This window comes from Gracilinanus agilis, chromosome 2 (assembly GCF_016433145.1).
Source record: "Gracilinanus agilis isolate LMUSP501 chromosome 2, AgileGrace, whole genome shotgun sequence".
Lineage (NCBI taxonomy): Eukaryota > Metazoa > Chordata > Mammalia > Didelphimorphia > Didelphidae > Gracilinanus > Gracilinanus agilis.
The window spans coordinates 467,893,287-467,898,037 of NC_058131.1; the positions used below are offsets into that span (position 1 = coordinate 467,893,287).

Sequence of the window (4,751 nt, forward strand, 5' to 3'; positions counted from 1 at the left end):
TTTATTTAGCAATATAGTACTTCTGCTAAAACAAATCACCAATCTCCTTATCTGGAAAGCATCTTTTAAGCATGAAATGAGACCAATCAGACAAAAAAAGAACAGCTCAAGTGATTTAAAGATCAATGTCAAATTGCATAATATGCAATCCTTTTCGGTGGGAAAAAGCTTAGCCGCTCTAAGGATAGCATTGGGTTTCTTAGAGCAAGAACAGTGGGTGCTTTTTGTTTTGTTGTGCTTTGGAAGGAAGAATTAAGTGCTAAGGGCATTTGTCTGATATTTTAAACTGAACCCATTACCAATCATAATGAGGCTCTTGAAGGCTTTTCTTCTTTATTATATATTTAATACAGATACCATACCAAGCTGGGAATTTGATTATTTATTCCCCTGCTTGAAAGTGGAGAAATTTTAGTTATACCTTTCATTCCCTTCATCCCTGCATTCTGGCATCATTTTGCCCCACTTTTGGCATCCTATTGAGGAAGAGCAATAATTGACGAACCTTAGATGTTTGTTCCATGTTTTCAGATCCAGTTTGCTTCCTTCTTACTTATGTCAGTTATTTAGATACTTAAAATGTTTTTTAATGTAGGGGAATGTCAGGAAAGGGATGAAAGAGGAGGGAAAAGTGTAGCAAAGTTTTCATATTGTGTAGTAGATATTTGTACAATTTTACATTCTTAAAAAACTAAGGCTCTTCCTCTTGTTTGTCTTCCACTTTATTCCTCAATGTCTAAAGTGTGAGTATATTGCACACACTATGATTTCCTCTGTGAAGATGCTACCTCCACCAATTCAGCTAGAAATCTCTCTAAATGTCTCACCTCCTGATGCTGGATAATAGATTTATGAAATAGACTTTTTAAAAATACAAAATGTGTGTGTGGGTACTTTCTATCTGCCTGAGTGTTCATTGCACTCTCCAGGATCTGACAGGGAAAGGAGAGGTTAGTTGCCCCTAAACAAACATTTTGCTGGCTCCGAAGTAAAACAATGTTTTCCCGGTGGACCGCTTTGCTTTTGATGGGACAATGAACATACCCGATGAGACCTTAACATTATCAGAGAAGAAAGAAAAATAAAAGACCAAATCCTTATCTTGAGGCTACATGCACATTCACCCTACAAATACTGACGGGTAAAGTTTAAAATTATCTTTAAGAATTTAAAAACAAATCCTATAGGTAATAAAAGTTGCTCACCAGATTCTTTTTTATTGTTTTAGCTTTTCCATACAGTATTGATCCTGCACTAGCCAGCGCACATGCTCCACTACAGGTGTGCACAAAGAAATAACAAGCAAAACCAAAAAGCATAAAAAAAACCTACTACGAGTCCCTTAAATAAGTAAATAAACATCATATATTTTTTTTAAAAAATTTAAAGCAAAAAAATATATAACCAAAAAAAATTTAATCCCAAATCACCCCATGCCTTTTCGACATGAAATATTTACGAGAGTTAACAGCGCAGGCTCAAACATATTTGCAACTTAGCATTCATGTTCTGGAGGCATCTTAGCAAGATCCTTTTAGAAAAAGAAAGGGCAGAGACTTGGTGATTAGTTTTTCCATATTCCAGGTCACATCCCACTAAGACGAAAGGCTACCTTTTTCTTTCTTTCTTTTTTTGCGAAGGGGAAAAAAAAAATGGTCTCTGCCAAACTCACTGCTTCTGCAGCCCGGGATCCTTAGAAAGCAGCCTAGCAGCTTCCCTACGTTGGTCAGGCTGCAGAAACTAGGCTTTCGTTTACTCTCTTGCTCTGTCCTTTATTTTATTTTGTTTTGTTTTACTGTACTACTTGACTTCTTCTGCCTGTATTTTGTGTTGGGGGATAGAGATGGTAACCTGGGCGTCAGATGTCACATTCACTGTCGCTTGATGTGATGGAAATGGCCGACGTGGCGGCTTTGCTAGACAAGCTGGCAGCGGGGCTGGCGACGGCCCCCAGAGGTTCCCCAGCGCTCTCCTCCTCGGTCTGCAGCGACCGACCTGAGCCCTGGGACAGCACCTGCTGCTGTAGCCTGCGGGGAATCAGGGACATAAGATCACAGCTCCGCCACAGATTTGGCTCTTTCCAACCCTCCCTTCCCTTCCCCTCACTTCCCTGACCTCCGCGATTCGAAGTTAGAGCTCTTCCCATAGGCAGCTCACCACTTTTCCCTCACACTGGGCAGCTTCGCTTTAGATATTAAATCCCGGACCCAGAATTGACAGGCGAAAGTAATCTACACATTTAAGTCTTCCCTCAAAAGAAGTTTCGCCCTGGGTATTGCTTCCTCAGCGACCCATGACCGAGTTAAAGCCCAGTCCCTGGCCCCTCTAGTTTTCAACTCTTCTTGAATACAGGGAATTTGAGAATTTTGGATTCCATAGTCATAAGGGATGATTTTATTGGTAGGTACTTTAAAAAATGAATAGCAGGGAATATCAAAGGCCTGTCAGCTCTCACAAGGCCTCCACTCACAGGGTAAATGGAATGGATGGTCTGGGAATCTTTTCTCCCAGCGCGGTTAAATTCTCTAGGACCTGTGCTGTCTACCTCGGGCCAGACTTTCCTAACACTCTGAGCTCACCACTCTTCCCCTCCCCTGCAAACTTCCCTTCCAGGTCAGAGCAGGAAGCAGTGATGGCAAAGAGAGGGTCCACTTGAGGGTTCGGTTGACCCACTTGGTTGCAGGGGAAATTTGACGATATTAACCGGAGCCAGGATTTGTCGTGTGTGTTTGTACAGTGGGATTTTGGGTGTGTGTGTGTGAGGTTTCCAAATTGTTACTTGGCTTCTTTCTAGGAGAGTCTGAAAAAGCCCAATCTGAATTAGTTTCTAGTATAGATCTCCCGCGTTTAGAAAGACTTGGCCAGTCTGAGAGGGGTTTGCCTTCAGGATACACCCTGGAGCAGGAGGAGCAAAGAGCTAGGGATCAACTGGGCTTGACTCTAGAAGAAAACTAGTATACTAGTGGAGAATGAAGATTATTTAAAATCTTTTAAGAGAGATGGAACATTTTTTGGTGACAATTCACCCGTATTTCTCCATAAAGGATAATAATTCAAGCAAGGATTAATCCTAAGAGCCAATGTCTGGATACTGGGAGGGTTAGACCTAATTAGAATTCTGCATCGTTTCTTGATTTTTAATTTGGTTTCTGTGTTTAACACTGTGAGGCGACTCCCTCACGGTTTTCCCGGGCCTGGCAGCAGTAGTCACTTCCGGCCGAGGGAGCTGCCACCCCAGTCAAGCGTTTACAACCCAGAACCCAAACGGAAGGGAGAAAAGGAGCCCCAGAGGAAAGATGTTCACTCAGGAGCCCTTGAACTCGCCTGACCTTGTTCAGTTTAAGAGATACTCAAAAGCTCCCCGCCAACATCCCCAAAGGATATATCTTAGCTTCCCTTGCCCTTTTTTCCCCCCCAGAAACTGCAAAGCCTCAGTTTTAACCTTCAGATATCTTAGTTTCTCGTGACATTTAAGGAGGTGGAGGAAACTAAGCTGCCCTCCCCAGACCCTTAGACTCTGCAAGGCAGTCAAACACCCAAGTACCGACCTGTTTTTGGCCGCTGCTGCTCTGTCCCTTTGTCTGCGGTTTTTGAACCAGTTGCCCACTTGTGTGGGGGTAAGTCCGGTTGCCTGGGCTAGTTCTCTTTTTTTGCTGGGGTTGGGGTAAGGGTCCTGTAGGTACCACTCCCTAAGCAAGTGTCTTGTCCTCTCCTTGAAGCAATGAGTCTTCTGTTCTCCGTCCCAGATGGTCCGAGGTAAAGGAAACTTCTTCCTCACCCGATACTTGTCCACTGGTCCCAGAGGTCGGCCCCGGAGCTTCTCTGCTTCTTGGTAGTGAGCCTCTAGCCACAGGGCCTGTAGTTTAGCATGAGATTCCTTGGTGAATTTGTGGTTCTCCAGAATGTGGTAGAGTTCTCGGTAGTTCCCTGTGTGGAAGGCCACAATGGCCCGGGCTCGTAACACCGACTCATTCTTGTTCAGTGCTTCACATGCTGCGGGGGCCACGGGCAGGGACCAGAGAAAGCGGCCCAAACGCTCAATGTCTCCGCTTTCCTCCAGGGTCTCGCATACCCCAGCTACTTGCTGGGGGCTGAAATTTAGAATAGGCAACTGGAACATGGAGACAACTGCAGAGGCTGCGTTCTTCACTGAGGGAGGAGAACGAAGCAAATTTTCAATTTCCCCAGCAAGAGTCAGGTGAAGGATGAGAATGAGGACAATTTTCTTGATGAAGGCTGTGCCGCCTTCTCCTCCTAGGCGGCGGAGGGACGGAAAAGCAACACCGAATGTCAGTTCTACTGGAAGATGTTGCCAGCGCTAGGCTTGTTGCAGGGGAAGGGTAGGGGGGAGGCGGCAGTGTGGAAGGATGGGTGGGGGAAGATAGAAGGGAGGGAGTGCTGGGAGGAATAATTAAAAAAAAAAAAAAAACGTCTAGTTCAGCTGCTGTTGCTCTGTTTTGCTATTGGACTTGGCAGATTGGTCGCCTGCGCGCGGTGGAGAACTCCCAGTCAATCACTGTCAGCATCTGCCAATCAAGAATGCGAGCAGCACAGCAGAGAGATTTCAGCACCTCCCAGAGCTCGACAGCGCCTAGAGCTCTGGTACTCACAGTTGGACTTTCTAAGGTATTTTTCCCCGGAAGCTGGAGAAAGAGATACTGTGTGGGTGGTGGACAATGGGAAGAAAGAAAGGGAAGAACTCTACAGTGTTTTACAACTCCTGAACCTAGCAGCGTTTTAAGTACCCACTA

General features: G+C 44.9%; 1 protein-coding gene across 1 annotated transcript; it reads right to left on the reverse strand.

Annotated features, from left to right (window-relative positions):
• Positions 1–1,858: 1,858 nt before the first annotated feature.
• SIX6 (SIX homeobox 6) lies at positions 1,859–4,120 on the reverse strand. Its single transcript, XM_044662019.1, has 2 exons — positions 3,549–4,120; positions 1,859–2,027 (listed from the first exon to the last, which is right to left on the reverse strand). Exons 1-2 carry the CDS (start codon positions 4,118–4,120, stop codon positions 1,859–1,861), a joined length of 741 nt encoding a protein of 246 aa, XP_044517954.1.
• Between the last annotated feature and the right edge of the window lie 631 nt (positions 4,121–4,751).